Here is a 25,802-nt window from a genome sequence, read left to right as displayed (position 1 = left end):
TCTTGGCTCAAGAGGCTAAAAGCACTGGCTGCTCTTCCAGAGGACCTGTGTTCAGTTTCTAGCACCCACATGGTGACTCAAATGGTCTGTACCTCCAGTTCCAAGGAATCGGATACTTTTCTATCTTCCCTGAGCACCACACATGCACATAGTGCATAGACATCTAAGTAGGCAAAGTACCCACTACATTTAAAAAACAAACAAACAAAAATCATGGTGGGGTGGAAGTCTAGAGAGAGATGGCTGGCTACTCTTGCAGAAAAAGGGCCTGGTACCCACATGGTAGCTAACAGGCCAACCCGAGTTCCAGAGGATTCAACACTCCTATATGCCCCCTATGGGCACACTACATGAACATGGTACACAATCATTCATACAAGCAAAAACAAAATAAAAATGAAATCTTAAAAAACCAAAAAACAAAACAACACCAAAAACTTACTTGGGACCCTCCAACTCAGCTCTAAAATCTTTGAATGATTTTTTTTTGGTGGGGGGAGGTGAGAGAATAACCTTGGCTATTCTATAACCCACTATGCAGATCACAATGACAACTCACAGATCTCTACCTGCCTCCCAGTGCTGGCTGGGATTAAAGATGTTTGCTAGTATTCTCAGCCTGAAAGGGTCACTGAGTAAGAAAAAAAGAAATGCTTGGATAACACAGTTAAAAAGATACTGAGGGTGTAGCTAAGACATGAATCAATTAAGAGTATAATAAAGGATTATTGAATAGCATTTAGTTTTTTAAGGATTTATTTTATTTGTGTTTGGGTGCATATGTGCACATGTGAGTGCAAGTGTCCACACAAATAAAAAGTGGGTGCTGTTTCCCCTAGAGCTGGAGTCATAGGTGGTTCACAACCACCTGACAGGAATGTGGGGAACCCAAGTCAGGCCCTCTGAAACAGCAGGAAGACTTGTTGAGCCATCTCTATAGCCTGGATATTGACTATTTTTAAGATAGTTATCAAATCTATTACAAATTCTTGTATCTCTGGCCATGTATAAGCTACAGAAAATTATTTCCATTTATATTTATCCTAGTCAATAACAAGTTTCCATCACTTCAGTACTTATTTCAATCAGGCCTTTTAAATGGCAGCTTACAATCTTACTTGCCTGATTACTAGTGAGATGTAGAATATTTTAATCTTTCCAAATACATACTTTTAAATACATTAGTACATGTAAAATGCATGGTTTTACAGATGTTGTCACTCTGGATAAGGAATGAGATAAGAATGCCAGTGCCTGCAACTCATATACAACACCGTACTGAAAGCCCTAACCAGAACTATGCCAGAGAAAAACATAAACCATTCACACAGGAAATGGTGTCAAACATTACCCTATTGCAGATGACAGGACACATACACGCACTTACAATAAACAAGTAATTAGAGTTAACATGCAAGTTCTGCAGATAGTAGGATATAAACAGACCCTTTTCTCTGAAATAGCATCCAACAATTCAAACAGGAAATTAAAAAACAAACAAAAAGGTCTATTTATAATAATATAAAGAGGGTGGGGGGAATTGGGGGGAGGGCACGGGAGGAGGGGAGGGAAAGGGAGAGGGACCTGGAACTGACTTGTGAAGCAACCTTGTTTCTAATCTAAATTTGAACTTAAAAATAAATAATAATAAAAAAAGAAATAAAACACCAAAAAATAATAATAATATAAAGAGGGGCTTGGGAGACAGTCCAGCATTTAACAGCATCAGCTGCTCTTCCAGAGGTTCTGAGTTCAATTCCCAGAAACTGTATGATGACTCACAGTCATCTATAGTGGGATCTAATGCCCTCTTTTGGCATGCAGGAATAACAGATAGAACACTCAAATAAATATTCAAAAATTATATCATAATGAATAAAATACTTGGACTAGAGAATGGATGAGAGAGACAGAGAGACACAGAGATTAAAATTGAACACTCCAAAGATCTTCAATTTCCTCTTCTGTCATTCAAGGGCATTAAACTCAGAGGCACAAATCCATCGTTAGATGAATACATATACACACAACTAAAAATAAAAACTGTTAAAAAAAATGAGAAAGACTTAAACCCAACTACAAGCTGCAAATGAATGTAAAAACTATAGAAGACCTAGAAAAATGGAAAGAAAATAGAAGACTGGGATTTGGCCAGGTAACAATATTCTTCAAATAATTTGTGCATGCAATATAGCCTTTTATCAAATCAAAATGGCTTTATTTGGGGGAGAGGGACAGGCAGAAAGGGAAAAGCCAATGTTAAAGTTCATATGGAATGTTGCTGAGCGGTGGTGGCACACACTTTTAATCCCAGCACTCGGGAGGATCTCTGTGAGTTCTATAGACCAGGTTGGCCTACAAGAGCCAGTTCCAGGACAGGCTCCAAAGCTACAGAGAAACCCTGTCTCAAAAAACCAAAACAAAACAAAACAAAAAGTTCATATGGAATGTCAAAGGATTTTTTGGAGGGTTGAAAGGGTTTCATTATGTAGGTCTGGCTGGTCTATAACTCACCATGTAGACTAGACTAGCCTCAAACCCACAAAAATCCACTTGCCTCTGCCTTCTAAGTGTTGGGATTAAAGGTGTGGGCAAATACATGCCTATAACCCTTGGGAGGCAGAAGGAGTTAATGTCAATCTCAATTATATAATGAGTTATAGGCCAGTCTTAGAGACATGAAACCCTGATTTGTTTGTTTGTTTGTTTGTTTGTTTGTTTGCTTGAAACACGGTTTCTCTGTATTGTTTTGGAGCCTGTCCTGGAACTCACTCTATAGACCAAGCTGGCCTCGAACTCACAGAGATCCGCCTGCCTCTGCCTCCCAAGTGCTGGGATTAAAGGCGTATGCCAACAATGCCCGGTGAAACCCTGTATTAAAACAATGAAAAGAACAAAATCTGGGAAAATGAGCATGGAAGTCACAGAGTAAACTCATTAGAATAATGCAAAGTAAATATAGTATTGCAAAAGAAAAGGGGATGGAGAAACCGGACCGTGAAGCTTTGCGCTTCCTCTTTCCAGCCAGTGCTGTGTGACCAGCATCGTCAGGGACAACTGGCACAAGCACCGCAAAACCGGGGTGAGAGAAAGCCCTACCACAAGAAGGAGAAGTGTGAGCTGGGACAGTCTGTTGCCAACACTAAGATTGGCCCTCGTCATATACACAACAGTCCGAGTTCGAGGAGGCAATAAGAAGTACCATGTCAATGGGCATTGGTGGCACATGCCTTTAATCCCAGCACTAGGGAGGCAGAGACAGGCAGATCTCTGTGAGTTCCAGGCCAGCCTGGTCTACAGAGCTAGTTCCAGGACAGCCTCCAAAACAACATGGAGAAACACTGTCTTGAAAAACCAAAAAAAAAAAAAAAAAAAAAAAAAAAAGTACCGTGCCCTAAGATTGAATGTGAGAAACTCTTCCTGGGGCTCTGAGTGCTGTACTCGCTAGACAAGGATCACTGACGTCGTCTACAATGCACCCAATAAGGAGCTGGTCCCCTCCAAGACCCTGGTGAAGAACTGCTTTGTGCTCGTCGACAGCACACCATACCGGCAGTGGTACAGCCCCACTGTGCACAGCCGCTGGGCCGAAAGAAGGGGGGGACGACAAGCTGACTCCCAAGAAGGAAGAAATATTAAACAAAAAACGATCAAAGAAAATAAAGAAATATGATGAAAGGATAAGGAATGCCAAAATCAGCAGCCTTCTGGAGGAGCTGTTCCAGCAGGGCAGGCCTCTTGCCTGCATTGCCTGGAGACCAGGCCGGTGTGGCAGAGCAGATGGCTGTGTGCTAGAAGGCAAGGAGCTGGAGTTCTACCTGAGGAAGATCAAAGCCCGGAAGGCAAATAAACCATCCTTCACAGCTCATGTAATAAAGGTGTTTACTGTTCTACAAAAAGAAAAAAAGAAAAAAAAAAGATGGGGATGACTCCTGCTGGCAAGGCAACAAATCACTCTAAATATAATGAGTGTTCTCAGAATCTCATTACAAAGGCTGAAGAGAGGGCTCAGTAGTTAAGCTCTTGCTGAGGACCCAAGTTCAATTTTCAGCACCCACATTGACAGTTCACAACCACCTGTAACTCTGGTTTCAGGGGATCGGCCTCCAGGGGCAGAGGCACACAAATGGTGCAAAATAATCATACATATTTTTTAAAAACCCTCATAATACATGGGGGAAAGCATGCATGTTTTTAAAAGTCCTCATAATACATGGGGAAAAGCAGGCATGTTTTTGTGTCACACAAACACATGCAGGTCAAAGTTAATATTGGGTGAGTTTCCTCTTTCAATCTCTACCTTTTATTTTGTGAGGAAAAAAAAAAGCTTTCATGGAATCTGAAACTCACTGATTTTGTTAGGCAGGCTGCCAATAAGATTCAGGTCTGCCTCCCCACTGCTGGGGTTATAAGGGCAAATACTACCATGCCCTTATACATGGGTTCTGAGAATTCAAACTCAGGTTCTCACACTTATGCAGCAGGCACTGAGGCTTCTCTCTCCAGCCTATATTGCTAGTATCTAAGTTTATTCCGGCATTACTCACAGCAACCAAATTATGAAGTTAACTAGTGTCTGTTAAATTTGAATGTGAAATGTTCCCTATGCTTGTGTGTTTGAAAACATGGTCAACAGCTGATGGCTACTGTTTCTGGAGGTTCTGAAAAACCCTGGGACATGGGGCCTACCAGGCAGACACAGGTCATTAGGAACAGACCTTTTGATGCTAATAACCTAGCCCAGCTTCTGGCCTAAGCTGCCTACGTGGTCATGATGAGAACAAGTCATAGCTCCCATTACAGCATTTTATCCATCACAATGGACTGTGTTCACTGAACCATGCCAAAATAAACCCTCCAGCAAAATCACTGCTGTCAGGTATGCTATTATAGTTACGAGAAAAGTTAACTAATATAGTGTCCATAAATATATAAAATGAAAATGTGGTACCTGTATACAATGCAATGCTATCAGCCTTTTAAGAAAAGGGTTTGTTATCATTTTAAGGAAATAACATGGACAGGCTTGGCCAATATTATGCTAACTAAGATATGTTCAAGGAAGGAAGACAAACACAAAATGTTCTCATTTATATGCAGCATCTAAAACTGTTGAACTGTGGATATTGAGCTAGTCAGAAGCAAGATGTTCTTAAGTGTTACAACACAGAAGAGGGATTACAGATAATAGTGATGTGCTGTACATTTCGAAAGATGGGAAGAAGAAAACAAAACAAAAGCCAGAAAGGTGGCTCAGGAAGTAAAGACACTAACTGTCAAATTCAGTCACCTGAGTTCAAGGCCAGGAACCACACAGTAGATGGGTCTCTACAAAGTACACCACGGCATGCCTGCCCCCGAATAAATGAATGTTCTTTTAAAAAGAGGGAAAAGAGAAGATTTTAATGTTTGTACCACGAGGAAATGATAAATGCTTGATTTATAAGGCAAATGTGTATCAAAACACTACATGACACTCCATAAATATACAATTTTCATGTACTAAAAAAATAAATTTAGGGACTGAGTTGGCTGTCTATAAAGTATTTGCTGTGCATGCAATGCCTGAGTTTGGATCCTAGAACCCAAACAGGCTTAAGCTACATATGTAAACAAGGTCAGCCTCCAACTTCCTTTCTGAAAGAAACAAGTTGTAAACTGCATATTGTATTGACCCCATTCTGCTAAATAAAAACTAAGTAAGACAGGGCTGGAAAAGTGGCTCAGTGGGTAAACTTGATGTACAAGCATAAGTATCTGAGTTTGAATCCCCAGCACCCAAGTACAAGCTATGCATGGTCAGATGGGCCTGAAACTTCAGCACTGGAGTGTGGAGAGAGGCAGACCCTTAGAATTTGACAAGTCAATCTAACTCAAACAGCAGTGAGATACCCTGCCTCAAGGAAATGAAACAGAGTTATACAAACATACCTGACATCCAGAGCACATACACATGTACACATACATAATTCTCTCTCCCTTTCTCTTTCAGACAGACAAACAGAGGCACAGACACACATAGCAAAACAAAGCACAAATATTAACAAGGAACTGTAGATATTGGTTCAACAATTAAGAGCACTTAACATTCTTGAAAAAGATTTGGCTTCTGTTCCTAGCACCTAAATAACAGTTTACAATTATTTATAACTCCAGTTCCAGGGGATTTAATCTGATCCTCCTTCCTAATTTCTGTGTGTACAAGGCATGCACAGGGGCGACAGACATGTGAGTAATAGGAATCAAACACAGTTCCTCTGGAAGAGCAGGCATTTTTCCAGACCACTTTTTTTTTTTTTTTTTTTTTTTTTTTGAGACAGGTCTCTCTATGTAGTCCTGATTGTCCTGGAGCTAGCTGTTCTGGAACTCACAGAGATCTTCTTGCCTCTGCACCCTAAGTGCTGGAATGAAAACTGTGTGTTATCCAATCAAACAAAAAACCCACCTTGGTTAAGAACAGGCAGTTAATACCACCGAGACAATAAACATTGCACAACTTTTTTACTGCAACTTCTTATGAATTCACATCACTATGTCATTATATAATAATAAGCATAACTTATACTTTTGTTTATTCAAAGTCTTAATATAGTCATGGTAACTGAGCCTTACTGGTTTTTTTTTTTTTTTTTTGAGAGAGAGGTCTCACAATGAAGCCTAGTTTGTCATTGAAAATGTACTCATCTGGCTTTATCCTAAGAAACTAAGAGTGCAGGCATATGCTATCATACCCAAATTCTGATTTATAAATAACTATATTGGTTAAATAATAGGCTCAATTTTATTATTACCTACTATTTACTTAACTCTCACATTTGGTGAGCATGAACTACACCAAGTAACTTTATAAACTTGTCAGAACTTCAACTATAATGAGTGATTTTGGATTTATGACTATGTAGCTGTCCCCAAACTTGTAATCCTTCTGCTTCAGCAACTCCAGTACTAGGATTATAGTGGCATGAATCAAATGAGTTCTAGCCAGATAGAAATGTTGAAGAGATGCTAAATAAAAATTAGAGGAAAAAAAAAAAACACAGTAAAAACATTCCTAAATACTATACTCAAGTTGCTATAGAAAGCGTGCATTGCCTCCAGCTGCTAGAAGTCTCATCTTGTAGCACTCTTATGAACAACACATCTTTGTAAATTTAAGTACTTGTGTACCTATTAGTTTACTTTGTACTTTAAAAGTGCAAATAAAACATTTGCATGTGCATACACAGCCACCTTAGTTGCTTCTAGGTGGACTGCTATTCATGCCCCTTTTGCTCATTTAAACATAAAATATGCAACGCCCCCCCAGGTCTATTATTTTAGCAACAGTCTCAGTTTAGTTTACAAAGGCTACATGTTAAAACTTTTAAATAGGGACAGCTATTCACTAAGGAAAAAGTTTAAGACAATACAAATGACAGGATACACGAACTTAGAACAATTCACAAGTTATCTCAGATGATGAAAACCACAGTCAAATTTATAAGTTATTAAAACTGATACCTGCTGAATTCCAAGGCACAAGTATAAGATACTGTCTGGGTCATATTTTTCACCATTTGGTCTCCGCACCTCTTGGATAAACTGGCATAATCCCAAACTCAACTCAGAAAAAGTGCATGACAGAATATCTTCCTTCAGCTTCATAGGACGGACTGTGGAAACAAAGAACACATCTGAAACATTAACTTGCAGAAATTTAGTAACATTACTGTTCACTGAATCAACACCAGTACCACTGTGCCCTAAACACTACTGGATCACAAAGTCTTTGTAAACCAAGCATGACAGCACATACCTGTCGTCCCAGTTCTCAAGAAGCTGAGGCAGGAGAACTGTGAGAGCCAGGCTAGCCTAGGCCACAGAGAAAAACCTTGTCTCAAAATCAACCTAACAGCCAAATTGTAGATCCTAACCTCAGGATTTTTTCTTTTTCCTTTTCTCTCAATTAGAGAAATAAAAATAGCTTACTGAATATGGTGCAACAGATACTATGACAGAAGTTTTGTTTACCTAGGACTCTATGAAAGTAAACAAAAGAAGCCAGGCACAATGGCGTATGCCTTTGATTCTAGCACTTGGGAGTTCAGAAGATAGAAGTGTGTTGGAGACAGCAAAGCTAAAAGGGGGGAGCCATCTAAAAAACCTTTTGACATGAGACATACAACTACAGGATTCAGAATTTGCCCTGCTGAGTTTTGTACTTGCTTTGGTTCAGTATTTCCTCACTATGTCCCTTTCCCCCCTTTTTGGAACATTAATAAATACTCTGTATCAATGTACATTAGAAATACATTGTAACACAAAAAAAGTAACAAACCCAGAAACTGATATTGTGGTTCAAGCTTCAAGTTGAAGACTGGAGAAGCAAACCAGCCAAGCCATTAGATCTACCAAGCTGAAATGGCAATCCTGTCTCCAGGAATCATGAGTCAAAAGCTCTCAGTACCTGTATCCCCAGCCTTTTATTCCTTTCTCTGTCCAGGACAGTAATATCACTCCTGTCTCCAGCTCCCTGGTGCTGGGATTAAAAGACTTGTGATCCCAGGTGCTGCAACCTCCTTTGTGTGAGCTGTTTCTTTTAGGACTTGATCAATCTCGTATAATCAGTGTGGCCTTGAACCACAATTAAGAGTCTACCTCTTAATCCTGAGTTCTGGGATTAAGGTGTGTGCCACCACTGTCTAGCTAGCATAACAAGGCTGCTTGGATTAAAGGTGTGTATCACTACTGCCTGACCTCTATAGCTTGTGGCTGGTTTAGCTTTCTGAATCATCAGGCAAGCTTTAATAAATCATAAAAAATATATCACCACAGTACATAATTTCTTTTCTGATTTTACAGGTTATGGTTAAGAGGCTACCTTGAGTCTCAGAAGCCTTTGACTCTGAAACAGTGCTGAGACGGTGAAAGACTAATGAGGACTTTTCAGCTGGACTGAATGCATTTTGCACTATGATATGGCTATAAGCCAATAGGGAGTGGAATGTGGTAGTCTGAATGAAAATGGCCCCTATAGGGCCATATATATAATTGGTCCCCATTTGGTGGTACTATCTGCAAATCATTAGGGATGTGGCCTTGTTGGACAAGGTGTGTCCCTGGGGTAGGGAATATTCTGACAGAAGCAGCAAGTCTTTTCTTGGTATTTTTTATCCAAAATATTATAAAATTCTTAGTGTTTCTTATGGCTTACCATACAGAAAGAGGACTCAAGATTATCTGGAATCATTTATAAGCTTAAAATAAAATTCTTGGGACTGGAGAGATGGCTCAGCAGTTAAAAGCACTGATTGCTCTTCCAGAAAACCCAGATTCAACGCCCAGCACCCACATTGAAGTTCATGACTATCTGTAACTCCAGTTCCAGAGGACCTAAAGCCCATAGCTAAACACTAATGCACATAAAATAAAATTGTAAAAAATAGAATGGAATGGAATATCAAAAAGCTATTAAAAATAAAATTCTTTATATCTGCTTTATAAACTCAGGATCAGAAGATACAACTTTGCCTACATGATTACATCTTTAAAACTGGGGATATTAAATTAACCACTAACCATACTTTCTTACCTTAAGTCTTAAAACCTTACATTTTAAAACTCAATTCAGTAAAACCTCCCTCTTTTGGGGGGTTCTGACTTCACTATACAACTGAAAATGAAACAGAACTCTTGATACTACTTCCGTTGCAGTGCTAGGACTGACATATCTGGTCAGTAAACAAACTGACATCAAAATATTATTAGGGCTGGAGAGATGGCTCAGTGATTAAGGGCACTTGCTGCTCTTACAGAGGATCTGGGTTTGATCCTCAGCACCCACATAGTTCATAACTGGCTTTAACTCTAGTTCTAGGGGATCAAATGCCCTCTTTCAGGCCTCTGCATGTACCAGGCATGCACATGATCCACAAATACATACATAGGTGAAACATTCATGCACAGAAAATAGTCTTTAAACTCCAATATTATACATAATTTATAGGAAAAAGATAAAAAGCAAGTATTACCTTTACAACCTTGCTCTGAGGATTCTTGAGAGAGTGCCTGGTCTTGAACACTCCCTAAGGAGTCAGAACCTGGACTAGGAGAGGCGTGTTCACCTTCTGATGGGACAAATGAAACAGGTAACTAACAATGATGAAGTGCACTTGAGTAACACCAAGCTCTAAGTCTTGTGGGTTAATCTTCTTTGAATGCACTTATGACTTAGTTCCTTACTTCCTGTGTCTGCACTGACACAGTGAATACTGAGTACTTACCCCTGCACTTCAGATCTCCCTGTTCTTCCTTGGCATTTTTCCACTGAACCCAGTTCTTCCAGGCATTCACCCCATACATATATTTCAGTGTCATTCCAGACACTGAACACCCTTGCAAGGCTCCTTGAATAAGACTCCTGGGCTCCACAGGTACTACAGACTTCTTCCTCCCCTGTGAGAATTCCAAAAATTCACAAGCTATAAAACTTAGCCTTGGAATTTTAAGAATCTGAGTTCTCAGAGTTGCAAAGGGAATAAGCCTACTGAATAAAGAATTTATTTTTATTTCCTAAAGATTCAGAATTTAGAGCTGAAAGGGTTTGAAAACAATCACACTTGCGGGCAGTGACACACACCTGCTGCAGCATTTGGGAAGTGGAAGCAAGAGGATCAGAAGTACAGGTCGTTTTCAGCCCCGAGGACAGTTCAAGGCCAGCTTGCACTACAGGAGATCTTTTCTCAAAACACCAAGATATCATCTAATCCAATTCTTACGAAAAAGCAATTACTACAGTAATTACCAACATTTAGATAACTGAGATATAGACATTACCACATGTTGTAGAATAAGCTCACTTGAATAGGTCACATTTCAAGCAGCACAATTAAGGTCTGGGCAAATTCTTTACACAAGAATTAGACTTAAAGCGAATAATGAAAAAATGTCAAATCAAAAATTAATAATATACCTATAAATACTGCATGTATCAAGGAAGAAAGTATGCTATAATTAGAAAATCCTGTAAACTTAAGTGAAAAGCATAAAACTTAAAAAATATTCTGTGATGAAACTAATGCAGTGCTTAGAGTAGGATATTCAAAATGCCTACAAGCTTTTGCAAAACTGGAAGAGCTCTGCCATTAATTTAGGAAGAACATATACCTAACACTGATGAAGCTTAGAGAGGGGAGAGGAGTAGGGGGAAGAATGAAGGATGGGGGAGGAGAGAGGAGAAAGCTGGAATAAAAAGATTCCTAAGATCCATAATCTAAACTTTTTGTCTTAAAAAATTGAGAAAGAAAACCAGATTAAAACCCAAAGATAAAGAAGGCCAACCATGATCGCACATGACTGTAATCTCAGCACTTGGGAGGCAAATGCAGGAGGATCATTCCAATCTTGACACTGGCCTTGATGCTGGCCTGATCTACTTAGCAAGTTGAAGCCAGACACGGCTACACAGTATGACTATCTCAAAAAGACCAAAGCAAAGGAACAAGATTAAAAGAAGGGGACTGATGTAGCCCCAGAGATCCCCACCTTTTATGTGTCATTAACAATCTATGAGGGAAGAAAGGTTGATCCTGTAAGAACCCTAATGAAACTCAATGGGTGATTAAAAAACAAACAAGACATGGAAGTAGAAAGGAAGTTAGCTGGGGAAAGGAAGAGAATGAGTGAGACAGGGAACCAAAAGGGTAAGGGGTGCGTGTGCATGCGTGCGTGTGTAGACATCTAAATACACCTTGTAGTTGTATGAACATATAATGAAACACACTGTTATATATAATGAATCTGTGCTAATGAAAACATTTAACAAAGAAGGAAAGAACAAAAATAATGGGGGTGAAGATTTTTTAAAAACTGATAAAAAGGGAAATTGGTCTTTTTAAAATGTGTTTTTTATCACCAGTAATTCTCCAGGTAGAATGATTTAGGATAAAAAATAAAAATATAAACTAGCAAGAGCACTAACAATGTAGAGACAAAATGATAAGGGATATTATTTATAGCATTATTGCTGATTTTAATTTGTGACCTGATGCTTAAAATGTAAATAGAATATTGGCACTAGATTGATGGCTCAACAATTAAGAATATTAGCTGCTCTTCCAGAAGACATGGGTGAAAATCCCAGTAACCACATAGCAGCTCACAACCATCTGTGACATGTTTCATAGGATCTAATGCCTTTTTCTGGACTTTTTGGGTTTCAAGCACACATATGGTACACGGAAAAAAATAAAAATTATATATATATACATATATATAAGCATATATATATAAAAGCAGACCCTTATATAATTAAATAACATAAAAAATTAAAATTTACAAATAATACTGTTATGCCAATGAATTTGGTTAACTTACAAATTAAAAAACATTCTTAACTAAATATAGTGATGTATAGCATAGTCCCAGGCTGAGTTAGAAGAATCTCAAATTGATGGTATACTTAGTATACAGAGTGAATTTAATGGTAGGTAGCATGGGCAACTAAGTGACATTCTGCTTTAAAACAAAGATAATTAAAAGGGCTGGGTGTATAATGCAATGGTAAAACACTTGATTAATATGCATGCCCTGGGTTCAATTCCCAGAATATATACATTCGTCAAAGACACAAAGTAAAAAAGCTTATAATAGAAAAGAACAGATAACCTAAATCCAAAGGCATCATCAGGTTTATAATTTAAAACATTCTCACAAGGTACACGTTGGTACACGTTGGTACACGTTCCAACAATTGAGGAGGCAGAGGCAAGAGAATAACTTAAAATTCATAAAAAACAAAACCCATTGTTATACTTAATCCAAAAGCATAAAAAAAGAATACGTTAGGGAAAAGTTAAGTCATTTAAACAAAATCAATACATTTCACCAGATTAAGAGACCACAAAACAAAACAACAAAAACCAGATACTATATCACTAGAAAGAAAAAAAAATTCACTTGATAAAAGCCCACTATCTAACCAGGGTTTAAAATTTGCAGAAAAATCAGAAAAAAAAAAAACCTACAAGAAACAATAAATACAATTTTGCAAGACTGAGACTGTAAAACAAACCAAGGTTTCTCTACTACTACCCAGTAATGCAGAAAGGTTTGTGAGTTCAATACAGTAAGAAAAGAAAGCAAAGGTATTCAGATTAGGAAGAAAAAGCTAAGCTACCTTTATTCACAGATAATTTAACTATAAAAGGTAGAAAATTCCAAGAAATTTAGTGGAATGAAGCTTTAGGAAAATAAGGTGAATATACAAAAATTTCTGTTAAGTCAAAAGTAAAATTTTAAATACTATAAAAAATTTAAATACTATATAAAAATTTAAAATACTATGATTTAAAGTATAGTGTGGTGGCAGACTGGGTAAACCCAGCATTTAGAACGCTGAATTAGAAGGATTACCACAAATTTGAGGCCAGCTGGGCTACGGAATGAGACCTTATCTTAGTAAAGAGCCTGGGCTATAGAGTAAGACCCTATTCCAACAATTAATACAATTAACATAAGTAAACACACCTAATATAACTGCAATAATAATGAATGAGTAAGTAATCATATTAATATGACTTTTAATAGAATCGAGAATTTTAAATACCCATGAAAAAAATCTAACAGAACATAAACAGACTTATAAAACTGAAACAAAAAGAGGAAAACAGAAAAACAACACCACATCTTTGACTTCAAGACTCACTGAAAAGTTACATTTTAAAAAATGGTAAAGGGGGGCTGGAGAGATGGCTCAGCGGTTAAGAGCACTGACTGTTCTTCCAGAGGTCCTGAGTTCAATTCCCAGCAACCACATGGTGGCTCACAACCACCTTGAATGAGATCTGGTACCCTCTACTGGCATGCTGAAGATTGTATACATAATAAATAAATAAATAAATAAAACATTAAAAAAAATGGTAAAGGAGGTTGAAGAGATGTCTCAGGGATTGAGAGCAAGCACTACTTTTGCAGGAGACCCAAATTTAGGTCCCAATGCCCATATCAGGAAGTTCAAAACCACCTGCAACTCTACCTGCAGGGGGATTTTTGGAAAATTGAACTCAATTGCATATGCATAGATAAACACAATTTTAAAAAATAATAAAAATCATTTTAAAAAAAGGAACTTGGCTGCATCTGTAGGAATTGCGCATGCAAGCATAAACAGGAAATGGAGGAGAGAATCTCAGGCAATGAAGATACAAAGAGGACATAGATTCATTGGTCAAAGAAAATGTTAAATCCAACAAACTCTTAACACAAAATATCCAGGCAATCTGGGACACAATAAAAAGACCGAACCTAAGAATAATAGGCATAGAAAGAAAGAATACTAGAAAAAGTTCTGATTGAAAGAAATATGTAATAAATGGATTTTTTTTAACTCTAAGAAACAAAGGCAGAAAAACTTAGGTTTATACAACAATGTATGAAAATCTTGATTTGGGCTGCTATAAAGTTTTATAAACAGAGAGAACTAATGACTACTGCTAAAACAAAGGAATACAAACTCTAAAAATTAAGTTTCTGCTTACTCTTCGTCTGGGCTGGGGGAAGCCATCTCTATGTCTCCGTCTTGTTCGAGAACGAGCCTGGATTCCCTGTCCTTTATTAAGTGGGTCAAAGGATTCTACGATAACCAGCAAAAAGCACAATTGAGATAGTTAACACAGACTAAAAGGGAAATCAGAAAAAGAATTGTTAATAATGAGTCTGTTCTTAGTTTGTGATATAAGAACTTCAGTTATATATTTAAGAGAAACAAAGGATTTAACACATAAATGAAAAGTTCACTATCAAGAAAACCTGATGCAAAAGATCAAATTAAAGATGTATAAGAACTTTATAGCATATATTCACATTTATAAAGGCAGGAAACTCTTGTGCCCTAGATAATCCCTAACATATTACAATCGCTTAATTAATGCAAACTTGGAGCCTTGCCAATCTTCTGCACTAGATGACTACAGATGACCTTCCATAGTCAGGTTAGCATGCACAAACCTGATGGAAAATCTGCCTCCAGATCCTGCTCTGTTTCCCCTTTTGAGAACTGTTTCACTTCTGAATCAGCTTCTTGCACAGCATTTGACTTTAAGGCATAATGATTCAGCTCTTCCTCCCAGCTATGTGGAGTTGACACTGCCTCTGATTCAAGATCACCGCTGTATGTACTTCCTTGGTCTGAAAGGCAAAAAAAACAAAGTGCTCTCTTGACATATTTAAAAACTCTTCAGAGCACCTAAATACTAAAAACTGAAATGTGGTTGATAATTACCTAGACAAAACGAATAAAGTAACAGGTGGCTTGAGAGACAACTCCATTACTAAAGTATTTGCTTTATATGAATTTGATCCCCAGAACCCATGCTTAAGAAAACAAAAAAGACAAGCATGATGGCATGATGCAATTCTACCACCAAGGAGGCAGAGACAGGTGAATCTCTGTGAATTTAAGGGCAGCCTGTGAGTTCCAGGATAGCTAGGACTAGCCAGCCCAGCCTACCTGGATAGTTCAAGGCCAGTAAGAAAACACTGTCGCTCAGCTGCCCCCCCCAAGTGGATGTTGACTGAGGAAAGATACCCAAAGATGTCTTCTAATCTCTGTACACATTGGTTACATGTATGCATGAAAAGCCACACACACACACACACACACACACACACACGCACACACACGCACACACACACACACAAGGAATCAAGCATCTCATTTAACAGCTTCACAGAAGTGGATTCCTATTCTTGGTAAACACTACGATGTATTATTTGTATTAACAAATTAACATGGCAGTCATTTGATGCCACTTATAATTTAGGTAAAATTATAACATATGAAACCCAATAATAATGTTTATAAGTTTCTATTGTTAGCAGAGCACAATATTTCTAAAAACTAAAATATATTTATAACTACAAACCTTTTTCAAATATCTTGGTGTCTAGAAAGAGTTCTTGTTCAGAAGTTTGAGACTCTAAAGAAAAAAAAGCAAACAAAACACATTGCAACTCAGATAAAATGAATTCTTGATAAATATTACTCACAATAGAAACCTCTAGGTAAACAGACTTCTATAGATAAGGCCTGATTCATCATAATAAGGAAATCCGTAATAAAAGAAGTTAAATCACCCACGCTGTAAGCTATGATTTTTTTTGGGGGGGGGGGGGAGGGGAGTCAAGACAGGGTTTCTCTGTGTAACAGCCCTGGTTATCATGTAACTCACTTTGTAGACCAGGCTGGCCTTGAATTCACAAAGATCCTCCTGCCTCTGCCTCCCATGTGCTGGGATTAAAGGTGTGCATCATTCCCACCCAGCAGCTGTCAGCTAGGTTTACACTTCTAGACAGCAATGTAAGAGACACTATGGTGAAAGGGGATTTTACTTTTGATTATATATTCTTTTGCCATTTGAAATCCTTTTACATTATTGCACACTTGAACACACACAAGCAAATAATGACCAACTGTTCCACGTAAATATCTTTTATATTTGCCTCTAAAGGCCAACAAACTGAGAATAGAAATAATTGCTACATAAACATTAGCTACATAAAACTGAGGCCAACACAATTCAAAGAAAAGTGGCATATTTGAAATGAAGTTCAGAGATTCAACATAGAAAAGGACACCTTTCTCGGCTTATTCAGGAAAACATTTTGACTTTTGTTTTTTTTTTTATTAAAATCAAAGAGAAATTATTCCCAAAACTTATTTCTGCTTACTGTATTCCTTAACCATTCAATTTTACCTACACAATAAAGTGATTTGCAAGTGTTTGTTTTCACGCTAGCTTACATTCTACAACTTTTTCTGTCCCAACAATATACAAAAAGCAAAAATATCCATCATAAGGCAGAGAACACGAGGAAATTGCAATGTGATAGAAAAGTCACCTCCACCCCTTTTTGGAGACTAGATTTTGCTATTATATACTCAGAGTGGCTCACACTCAAGTGATAAAATGTGGTGGTATTTTGTTTATGATCTAAAAAATAAAGCTTCTCTGAGGATCAGAGTGCAGCCAGCCATGCAGTTAGCCATAGAGATCAGGCAGTGGTGGTTCACACCTTTAATAGCAGCACTCAAGAGACAGATAAGCCAGGCGGTGGTGGCAGATGCCTTTAATCCCAGCACTCAGGAGGCAGAGGCAGGCAGATCTCTGTGAGTTCAAGACCAGCCTGGTCTACAAGAGCTAGTTCCAGAACAGGCTCCAATGTTATATATAGAAACCCTGTCTCGAAAACAAAAACAAAAAAATGTAATGTAACACTAGAATAATCATTATGAGCTACAATCCCTGGGTAAAAAAGGCCAATTTAAAGTAAGGTTTATCATTATGAATGCTCTCAACTTTTTTTTTTTTTGGTTTTACGAGACAGGGTTTCTCTGTTTTGGAGGCTGTCGGTCCAGCCTGGCCTCGAACTCACAGAGATCCACCTGCCTCTGCCTCCCGAGTGCTGGGATTAAAGGCGTGTGCCACCAACGCCCGGCGAATGCTCTCAACTTTTAAAAGTTATTCAAGCAAAGGGAAAATATTCTAATATTCTAAGACATTCTGTAGCAAATAAGTCAGAATGATAAGATAATACATTAAAGAAGGAAAACACAGGAAATACTGATAATAATAAACAAACTTCCACTGAACTCAGTATGTATTATTTACAAAATTGGTACATTAAAGCACATTAAGTTCTTGTAGATGACCTGAGTTCAGTTCCAAGCATCTATATTGGGCAGCTCACAGATGTCTATAATGCCACCTCCAGGGGATCTTCTTAGTCTCCTCAGGTATTGCACTTAACTGCATCAACTCACACACAAGACATATATATATTCACATTCACACATAATTAAAATGAATGCAAATCAACAGGTGGTGAGACATGCCTTTAATCCCAACACTTCAGAGGCAGAGGCAGGCAGATCTCTGAGTTGAAGATCTGTGGTCTACAGAGTGAGTTCCAGGACAGCCAAGGCTACACAAGAAAAGCCTTTCTCAAACCTCCTCCTACCCCCCCCCAAAAACACCCACAAATCTCTAAAAGAACCAAAGCTGCTAGTAACACAACAGGAAAACATATCCATTGTTTCTGCATATGCAATACTGTTCAAAAATTTTTCTAGTACCTATAATGCAAAACCAAACCCACCAGCTAGCTGGACACAGTAGTCTATGATGGTAATCCCAGCAGTAGGGGGGTCTGGGAAATAGAAGGATCAGCAGTTCAAGACTAGTATTGACTACTTGAGACTGTGCTTCAAAAGAGAAACAAAAACCTCAAAGCCTCACTAGCTGTTAAAATCTACCAGTGAATAAAAGAAAACAAATATTTTGCTCAAAAAAAAAAAACACAAGAACTTTCTCAGTTCATACATAACATATGAAAAAGCTTTTGCACATCACATTTCAACAATTGTATTTTCTCTACATCTTCCAGGAACCATAAATTAAGATGGTACAATTGAGGTCAGAAAGCTTCCTAGAATACAGATCAGTAAATCACATTTATTTATTTGTTTGTTTTTTTATTTTTCAAGCAGGGTTTCTATGTGTACATTTAGAGCCTGTTCTGGAACTCACTCTGTAGACCCGACTGTCCTCAAACTCACAGAGATCGGCCTACCTCTGCCTCCCAAGTGCTGGGATTAAAGGTATGCATTACCACCACCTGGCTCAAAAAGTTCCTTTCATTGTGAGTTGTGGGCCAAATTCTGGTTCCACCTTTCTTAGCTATATATATAAAACCAATACAAAACTAACATTCTCTTTGAACATGAAGAATGTCAAGTAAGCAATACTCCCCCACAGGCTGGTTCTGAAGACAAAATACAGGAAAACACACAATACACTATTTAGACTGTGATAAGCACAAAAGATGAACACGCTCTATTATCAACCATATTCCAAATTAACAGAATGAGGCTTCTCTATAGGTAACTGAGCCAACAGGATTTCTGTCCTGTGCTTGAGTATAGTAACAATAGCATGTTGTTGATTACAGATTAGGAATCATGTGCTTAGAACATAGGTTTGGATATAAGGATAAAATATAAAAATAATATGAAATTTAAAATTACTTCTGATAAATGTATACTGTAGAATTATAGATGAGCTTTACAAAAATCTTTAAAGATTGCACCAACCTCCTTGGGATAGACTCTTCTCCTTCTCTTCATCTTCTACAATCATTTCTGCCATCTCAAGGAGATCAGCTTCAAATGGATGTGTGGGAAGCTTCTCTTTAATGTCCTCAATACTCTCAGTGGCTTTATCTTCATTATCCATAGAGGAAGGAATAAGCATGGGAACAGGCATCTGAAAGAACAAGAACTGAAGGTGTCTTCTGCTGGCTGTGTGTGTATGTGTGTGCGTGCGCCCCCCAATGGTTTGTTTCCCCATGCGTGTGTCCAGCTAGAAGTCCACAACAGATATCTTCTTCAATTTTTTACTATCTTATTTTTATGAGAAAAGTTCACCACTGAACATAGAGATGGCACTCAGGCTATGGCTAGCCAACAAGCTCCAGGGATTTTCTTGTCTCTGATTTTCAACTACTGGGATTATAGGTGTACAACTAAGTATGGCTTTTATGTCACTGCTGGATATTGAACTCAGGGACTGGAGCTTGCACAGCAGCAATTTACTGACTGAGCCATCAGTACAGATCCTGAGGGTTTCTTACGAAATAGCTCTGTTGTCAGAATCTGTGAAATGATGTTAGTATTAAAATAATGAAAAAAAGATACTTTCATTGCTGAGAATTATGATTCTTGGTAGTTCGCTTTTATAAGACTAAAAACCTAGCAATAAAGTTATGCATGGTGTCACATGCCTTAAAATCCAGCAGAGATTTTAATCTCTGTGAGTTTGAGGCTAGCCTGGTCTACATAGTGTGTCTACGAGTCAGGCCTACATAGTGACACTGTCTGAAAACTAAAAACAACTGAAACAAACAAACAAAAACTAGTAAGTATTTTTCTGGATATTCAACAAAGTATTTCTGAATAATCCCACAACATAAAAATCAGTTTTGTGCCGAGTGGTGGTGGCTCATGCGTTTAATCCTAGTACTGGGGAGGCAGAGGCAGGTGGATCTCAGTGAGTTTGAGGCCAGCCTCATCTACAAGTGAGTTCCAGGACCATCAGGACTGTTACATAGAGGAACCCTGTCTCAAAACACCAAAAAATAAAAATAAAAAATTTTTTTTCAGTTTTGTTTGTATTTATTGTTTAATATTTTCAAAACTGTCAAATGTAAAAAATATTTAATAGAAGGTGAGAAATAATGACAGGTATCTTCTTTTACCTCTGCCATAGTTCAGGACTCTTTAAGTTTTATTTTATTTTTCTTATTATTGTGATTTAGTACATTCTTTAGATATGTGTGCCATGGTCAAAAAACAATGTATAGAGTCACTTTGATCTTTCCACCTTTATACAGGTCCCAGGGATTGAATTCAGATCCTCGGGCTTGCTTAATTGGACAGCAAGCACCATTACCAGTTCAACTACCTTACTGACCCAAATTTTAGGATTCAAACATACATAGTTTCTGAATTTTCTTTTCTATTTGAGGATCTCACTACTTTTTCTTTTTTTCTTTTGTTGCTTTTCAGATTTATTGTATGTATGTATGTATGTATGCATGTGTACCACATGCACGTCTGGTGCCCATAGAAGTCAGAGGAAGGCAGCAGATCCTCTAGAACTACAGTTACAAAAGGATGAGCCACTATTTGGGTGCTAGGAATCAAAGCCAGATCCTCTGATTCTCTCCAGGCCTTGTTTGTATTATTTTGAAGCAAGGCCTGACTCTAGTTAAGATTGCCCTGGAGCATACTATAGCCCAGGATAACCTTCAACTGGCCTCAATCCTCCTCCCTCACAGCCTCACAAGTCCTGGGATTACAGCTGTGAGCCACCATGCTACAACATAATGTTCTTTCAGAAGACAAGGCATGAGTAAAAGAAGTCTTCTACATTCTCCATAACAAATAACAACAGCAATATAACAGCAGTCAAACAAAATTAGGTATATTTTAACAACAAGTGAATAATTTCATTACATAGCTATAAAATTATAAATGAGTATAATACAAAATAAATTACTCACGGGAACTGGGATCCCAAAGGGGACAGGAGTATACTGGGTATAAAGATGAAGAGGTATGGGAACAAACACTGGCACAGGGACTGGTACCACCATAACCTGTGGCTCACGTGGAGTGTCTTCTAATGAAAAAGAGCACACAGAGACAAAAAGGTTAGAAACAATTTATGAAATTACATTTGAAAAGAGGAGAGTTTGTGCCATGCAGCACACACCTTTAATCCCAGCACTTGGGAGGTAGAGGCAAGAGGCTAGCCTGGTCTACAGAGGAAGTTCCAGGACAGCCAAGGCTACACAGTCTCAAAAAATCAAAACCCAAAACCAAACAATTGAACAAACAAAAAAGTAAAATTTACATTTGAAAAGGGGCATGTATTCAACAAATGATGCTAAGAACACTAAATACTTGTATGCAGAAGAAGGAAAATACCTCTATTTGTCATCATATGCAAAACTATCAGTCCAGAATGAATCAGAAATGTTCATGCAAGGCAAGCAAAATAATTACAGTAAATACAGGAGAAATGATTCAGGATACAGTTCTGAGGAAAGGGTTTTCTTTAAAGTATGACCCCAAGGAAAGAAGCAACAACATACAATTGGCCAAAGATACTACACTAAACTCAAAATGTTACATACAGAAACAATTCAGGAGCTAAGAGACAAGTTACAGAATGCCCAAAATATTCTGCAAACTATACATTTGACAAGAGACTGAGATCTAGAATACAGGAGAAATTCAAACAATGAACAGCAAAATAACAAATAACAAATGATCTAAATAGGTATCTTTCCAAAGAATACATATAAGGGGACAATGCAAATATTTGAATATGGTTATAACTGGCATATAAAGACTTTGTCCAGGTGGTATTGCTGGTGGATGGTAGAACTTTTAGGAAGGCCTTAGGACAATGGGGTTGGGAAATCACACCCTTAGTAGGGAGTATAGGATGGTAGTGTCTCTGTTCTTGGTAAATTGCTTGTTCCCACAGATGATCATCTCAATATTATTCACACAGGGGTCAGGGAGCGGTGTCCACAAGCCTGTGTGACCTACAAAATTATGTGCTAAATAAACCTTTTCTGTTTAAGTTAGCTGCCTTGACTATTTAATTATAAGAACCAATAAAAATGTGCCAATAAAAATGAAAAAATATTCACTGTCACTAGTGATGAACAGGAAAATGCCTAACAAAATTATGACAGGACTGGAAAGACAGCTGAGCAGTTAAGTGCACTTTCAGCTCTTACAAAGGACCTGCCTGGTTCAGTGCCCAACACCTGTATCAGGTGGCTTATAACTAACTACCTGTAACTTGACTTCCAGAGAACCACCCGATACCCTCTTCTGGTTTCTGTGGGCACTATCCATGTACCTCGTGCCTCATACAGAGAAGAAGACATAGAAACACATAAATAAAAATACATTTAAAAAATTAAAATGAGGGAATGGAGAGATGGCTCAGAGGTTAAGAGCACTGACAGCTCTTCCATAGGTGCTGAGTTCAATTCCCAGCAACCACATGGCGGCTCACAGCCATCCTTAATAAGATGTGAAGTCCTGTTCTGGTATGCAGGCATACATGGAGGCAGGATGTTCGATACATAATAAATAGATTAATCTTTTAAAAAATTAAAATGAGCTGGGCAGTGGTGGCACAAACCTTTAATCCCAGCACTCAGGAAGAAGAGGCGGGTGGATCTCTGTGAGTAAGAGGCCAGTCTGGTCTACAGAGCTAATTGTAGGATAGCTGTAACCGTTATATAGAGAAATCCTGTTTTGAAAAACCAAACAATAAATAAATAAATAAAATAAAATAAAATACCACTTCATCCCAGTGAAAATGACTACTATCAAAAAGAAGAAAAAATCCTGGTGAGCGCAGAGAAAGGGGGATAACACTCTTGGTGGGCACTATAAATTAGTATAGCCTTTATGGAAAGTAGAAGGTTCTTTAGAACTGGCTTTTTGTTTCTTTTTTTAAGGTTTATTTATTATATATACAAATGTTCTGCCTGCATGAATGCATCAAGAGAAATATCTTACAAACTATACTGGGCAATGCATAAAGGCAACTTATCTAGGAAATAGTGTATACTCAGAGTAAACCAATGCTCTCTTATCTTAAAAAAAAAAAAAAAGGAAAGAAAAAAGAAAAAATCCCAAGGAACATACCTGTCTGGCATTCTTTGTTTTGAGTATGTGGTTTACATGAAGTGGCTTTCGTCTGTGTGATGGGTTTGCACAATAAAGCTTTGTTCTTCAAAAGCCTTGGGGGTTGGGAAGGTGGAAGTTTGAGGGTATCTGTTTGAGTACTTGCCTAGGGAGGGAGGGAGGGAGGGAGGGAGGGAGGGAGGGAGGGACGGAGGGAGGGACGGAGGGAGGGAGGGAGGGAGGAGAGAAAGAGAGAGAGAGAGAGAGAGAGAGAGAGAGAGAGAGAGAGAGAGAGAGAGAGAGAGAGAGAGAGAGAGAGAGAGAGAGAGAATCAGAAACCAAACAATTTCAAAATGTTTTCAGTAATTAAGATAATTTTAACTTTAAAATACTTATCACTGGAAATACATAGAAGAAGCAACATGTAAATATGCTACTAAATAATCCAGATATATTTTATGCCTGAAGTAGTAACAGTAATCAAAGAATATTTTAATAACCACCAACTGACTCAACATACTTACTACATTTGCTTATCAAAAAAAATTGACGCTCTTACAGTAAAACACTGATAACTGGTACAATGGGGAGTTTTAAAGGAGAGATGTCACTTCCTGACTGAGTTAGAGGCACTCTTAGAGGAGGTAACAAAGATTGAAGGAATCACTTGTGATCATTCTGTAACTGTAATTCAGGCACATAGTTTGCCACAAAAAAAAATTAAAACGTAACTCAAACATGAAAATTAACCCAGAGGCTCCGAACATTTTCAAGAAATACCACTGTTCCAGTCATGAGTTTTGTTCATTATTTTCGTAAAGGACAATGTAAACACCATTGAGTGAAAAAAAAAGGAAATTGTATACAATTATTATCAGCATGAAATGGGAGTGGGGAGACCTAAGTAAGAATGCTAACAATCATCAAAACAATCTGTAATACTGAATGACTAACCTCTGTATTTTTACTTTAATTATGCATAATTTTAAAAAGCCTTCAGTAATTAATTACATATAGGTAACTACCAATCATTCAAATAAAGGTATATGAAAGACCTGATTAGATAACAGAAATTCTATTTACCAACAATTCCTTTCCTCAATAAAGTAATTAGCTCAGACATTTATGTAATGCACATACATGAAAAATACAATAACATCAATGAAATAACTTACATCCCCAATGATTTTCGCTGTTACTGTTGGAACTGCACCTTAATAGAAATTAAAATATAAATTTAGGATTTTTTAAAATTATTTGAACATTAGTATTAAAGGCAGTTATCAGTCCAAAAGCACTAGTGATGATCATGTATAACACTAGACATGATCATGTATAACTTTACACTCAATACAGTAAAAGCAAGCAATAGTTCGATTTTCTGCTAGCAACAATACAAAACAAGAAAAAGATGTGGAACTTGAGGAAACACTACTTTGGACCCTAGTGGTGCAGCAAGCTGCCAAGAGTTATATACAGTATTTAACTCAAATGGTTTAAAAAAAAAGAAAGAAAGAAGCCAGTTCAAACCAAGCTATACCTTGTAAGACACTGTTGGCATTTGCTGTGGGCTGAGCAGCAGGAGCACTTGCCAAAGATACCACATTAGCAATAACTGGAGTTGAATCTTTTCTGAGTGATGGAGGCCCTGCAGATGTAGTTTGAACCATGGAAATGCTTGCTGGTTAACAGAGAAATAAAGAAGAGAGTTCATGTGACTAATATTTTATAGAAATCAACAGTTCAAAGGAGACCACACTTCTGGGAGTGACTAAGCTGCTATGAAGCAGAGGAATTTTAAGAATAACTAGGTTTTTCCTTTCATCATTTATAGGCCTTTTGGCTAATGTCAAGTATAGTGTCTTCTCTTAATTACTGGACTTTTTGGTTTGCTAGATTTTTGTTGCTGTTGTTTTTCTGATTTTGTTGTTGTTGTTGTTGTTAGAGACAGGGTTTCTCTGTATTGCTTTGGAACCTGTCCTGGAACTCACTCTGTAGAGATCAGGCTGTCCTCGAATTCAGAGATCTGCCTGCCTCTGTCTTACTGTTGGGATAAAAGGCATGTACCACCACCACCAAGCTTGTTTGCTAGTTTTTGATTAGAGAAACTCAAAAGTTTCTCATTGACTTTACTTTTGTATAAAAATGTATCAGTCACACTTAAAGCCACAAAAATGCCCAAAGTCATTATTCCAAACTATGACAATTACAAAGTAGATTTAATGAGAACTTAAGACAAAAATGTTTTTACCTTTATATGTAAAGGACTTTGTAAGAAACTTCTAAAGTAAGCCGGGCATTGGTGGTGCACGCCTTTAATCCAGCACGAGAGGCAGGTAGGCAGATCTCTGTGAGTTCAAGGCCAGCCAGGTCTACCAACTGAATTCCAGAACAGGCTCCAAAGCAATACAGAGAAACCCTGTCTCAAAAACCCAAAATGAATGAATGAATGAATTTCTAAAGTAGGCCCTTGCTTCTCCTCACAAGGGTACTAAACGTGGACTCGTGACCATGAAGCTTCTAAAATTCTATATCATGAGTATGTTGG

At 37.8% G+C, this 25,802-nt stretch overlaps 1 protein-coding gene and 1 pseudogene across 5 annotated transcripts in view; one reads left to right on the top strand and one right to left on the bottom strand.

The window, feature by feature from the left end:
* Zmym4 (zinc finger MYM-type containing 4) overlaps window positions 1-25,802 on the bottom strand; it is a 119,293-nt gene that overhangs the window by 11,392 nt on the left and 82,099 nt on the right. For all 5 annotated transcript variants that reach the window (XM_040756612.1, XM_040756611.1, XM_040756614.1 and 2 more), the window contains 11 exons: window positions 24,795-24,935; window positions 24,430-24,467; window positions 23,276-23,420; window positions 21,100-21,218; window positions 19,130-19,301; window positions 15,903-15,956; window positions 14,986-15,165; window positions 14,517-14,611; window positions 10,263-10,434; window positions 10,011-10,106; window positions 7,501-7,652 (listed from right to left, as the gene is read on the bottom strand). In XM_040756612.1, the coding sequence (XP_040612546.1) occupies window positions 7,501-7,652; window positions 10,011-10,106; window positions 10,263-10,434; window positions 14,517-14,611; window positions 14,986-15,165; window positions 15,903-15,956; window positions 19,130-19,301; window positions 21,100-21,218; window positions 23,276-23,420; window positions 24,430-24,467; window positions 24,795-24,935 (1,364 nt within the window). The remainder of the gene's footprint in view (window positions 1-7,500; window positions 7,653-10,010; window positions 10,107-10,262; window positions 10,435-14,516; window positions 14,612-14,985; window positions 15,166-15,902; window positions 15,957-19,129; window positions 19,302-21,099; window positions 21,219-23,275; window positions 23,421-24,429; window positions 24,468-24,794; window positions 24,936-25,802) is intronic.
* LOC106021905 lies at window positions 2,909-3,937 on the top strand (annotated as a pseudogene).

This window comes from Mesocricetus auratus, unplaced genomic scaffold (genome assembly GCF_017639785.1).
Source record: "Mesocricetus auratus isolate SY011 unplaced genomic scaffold, BCM_Maur_2.0 Super-Scaffold_100014, whole genome shotgun sequence".
In the NCBI taxonomy this organism is placed as follows: Eukaryota; Metazoa; Chordata; class Mammalia; order Rodentia; family Cricetidae; genus Mesocricetus; species Mesocricetus auratus.
The sequence above is the reverse complement of the archived record's forward strand: the minus strand, read 5'-3'. Positions and strand labels throughout refer to the sequence as shown.